Source organism: Porites lutea, chromosome 3 (assembly GCF_958299795.1).
Source record: "Porites lutea chromosome 3, jaPorLute2.1, whole genome shotgun sequence".
Taxonomy (NCBI): domain Eukaryota; kingdom Metazoa; phylum Cnidaria; class Anthozoa; order Scleractinia; family Poritidae; genus Porites; species Porites lutea.
In genome coordinates, this window is record NC_133203.1 from 16,097,409 (window position 1) to 16,099,908 (window position 2,500).

The window sequence follows — 2,500 nt, forward strand, 5'->3', positions numbered from 1 at the left end:
TGAAGCGTTGTATGCGTACTGGTAGCTCGTCAATCAGCTTTGTGGAAAACAATGGAATCAATGGCTTGTGATCGGTTTCCACTTTAAATCTCATTCCGATCAAGAATTCAGCCCAGTGTTCAAGTGCCCATGTGATAGCCAAGGCCTCTTTTTCGATCTGGGCATAACGACGCTCTGTCTCGGTCATTGATCTGCTAGCATAAGCCACTGGCCTCATTTCACCGGACGGCTGCTTCTGCACGAGGACCGCACCAAGTCCAAAACTGCTGGCATCAGATGAGACCACGGTCTCCTTCTCTGGATCGTACAGTGCAAGAACTTGGTCGGATGTCATGTCTACTTTCAGCTGTCGGAAGGCTTCTTGTTGGGCTGTGCCCCACACCCACGCGTTCTCCTTCTTGAGCAAGTCTCTTAAGGGTTTCGTCGTCTCAGCCAGATTTGGGCAGAACTTCATAAGGTGGTTGACCAAACCCAGGAAACGTCTCAGGTCTGCAATGTTCTGGGGTTCTGCCATGTCGGTGATGGCTTTGATCTTGGAGGGGTCTTTCCTGATTCCATCACTGTCAATGATTTGGCCCAAGTATTGCAACCTGGATTGAGAAAATAAACACTTCTCAAGGTTGAGTGTTAGTTTCCTCTCGACTAGCCTGTCAAGGACTTGCTTAAGTCGTTTGTCATGTTCCGCTTGGTCTTTCCCGATGATTAGAATATCATCCATGCGGCACTTGACCCCTTCTATTCCAGAGAGTTCTTTGTCCATCCTCTTTTGGAAATGTTCTGGGGCTGAGGATATGCCGAAGGGAAGACGCTTGAACATGTAACGGCCGAAGGGCATGATAAAGGTAGTTAGCTTGGCACTTTCTGGGTTTAGGACTATCTGATGAAACCCTGAGTTGGCATCAAGTTTGGTGAATACTGAGCCTTCTGTTAGGCTTCCCAGGGTCTCTTCAACTGTTGGCATTTGATAGACTTCTCGGCGGACCGCTTGGTTAAGCCTGGTAAGATCAACACATATCCGCACCCTGCCATCGGCCTTTGGCACTACCACAATCGGTGAACACCATTCTGTCGGCTCATCCACTGGTTCAATAACGTCCAGTTGTTCCATACGCTTGATCTCCTCTTGCACTTGCTTCATTAGTGGCAGTGGTACTCGCCTGGGAGTGGTCAAACAAGGGTGTGGCCCCTTCCTTCAATTGAATTGTACGCTCACCCTCCAATTTGCCAAGGCCTTGAAAAAGTGATGGGTACTGCTTGACAATGTCCTCCTTGGTCCCTGATTGTAGTGGATGGCTATCAGGCATTTGATGGACAGCTTTAACACTGTATGTCCCAGGGATTTCATGGATAAGACCAAGACTTCGGATGGCGGGTATCCCCAGAAGCAACTTGGATGCCCCACTGACTACGTACACTCGTTCTTTAATGACTGTTTCGTCTTGTTGGAGGTTCATGACTGCACATCCAAGGGTCTTTAAAGGAACATCCCCTGCTCCGACAAGTTCTCTGTCAGATTTTGAAAGTGTTCCATATGAAGACTTGTAGATGTGCTCAGGCATCACAGACACTTGTGCTCCTGTGTCGATGCACCATGCCAGCGTCTCTTGGTCTTGAATCTTGAGGTTGACATGCCATCCAGGGTCGGACCTACTGGTTTGAGAGTTTATTGCTGGTTCGGCCTTGGAGGTGTTTGGACTAGTGGGTGTATAAACCCCTCCCACAAATGTGAGGCTAAAGTTATCCTCGGTTTCAAGAACTTCGTTGACCGTCCTTGGAGGTACACTCTTGCATATGATAGGGAAATGTCCCATTTTGTTGCACTTGCTGCATCGTATATCTGCCGCTGGGCAGTTCTTCTTGCCCGGGGGGTGTCGGCGGTTGCAATACCCACAGTTCCGGCCACTTGTTTGGAAGGGCTTCCTCTTGAAGTCTCGCTGGTTCCTTTGCTCTGTATCTTGACCAGCATGAGGGTCTTGCCTGTTCCCTCGCGGTGTGACGCTCTCAATCTCTGCGGTTTTTGATTCGTGTAACTCACGTTTTGTTGCTTCCTTCAAAGACAGGATTTTCACTGCCTTTTTGAGTGAAAGGGCTGCTCCCTCGTCATAGAGTTTTAGCTTGTTATTGTCTTCCTTGCAGGTAAAGGTAAGTTTGTCTCTAACTGCTTGCTCATAGAAATCGGCTGGGAACTTGCACTCGGCGGCTCTTTCCTTGACAGTCACCACCCACGAATCAAAGGTCTGTGTGGGCTCTCGTTTAAGGTGAAGCCAAAATTTCTCTCGCAGCATGAGTTGAGGGTCCCGTTTTTGAAAGTATTCATCAAACTTTGCCACAACGGTTGCGTAGTTGTCGGAGTCTTCGGCTGGAAGTTTCTCTTCTCCTCCCGCGGGGTCGTCACGCTCAGGTAGGTAGGTGAAATTCGAGTAAATTTCCAAACATGGCTCGCCGATGTGGTTTAATAGCAGCCCCACTTTCATTTCATCGGGTTTCTTTGAAGCTCCAA

General features: G+C 48.8%; 1 protein-coding gene across 1 annotated transcript in view; it reads right to left on the reverse strand.

Moving 5' to 3' along the window:
• Positions 1-1,085: 1,085 nt before the first annotated feature.
• LOC140931643 (uncharacterized) overlaps positions 1,086-2,500 on the reverse strand; it is a 1,530-nt gene continuing 115 nt past the window's right edge. The window contains exon 1 of the mRNA XM_073381434.1: positions 1,086-2,500. This exon is cut by the window's right edge and continues 115 nt beyond it. Within this exon, the coding sequence (XP_073237535.1) occupies positions 1,086-2,500 (1,415 nt within the window).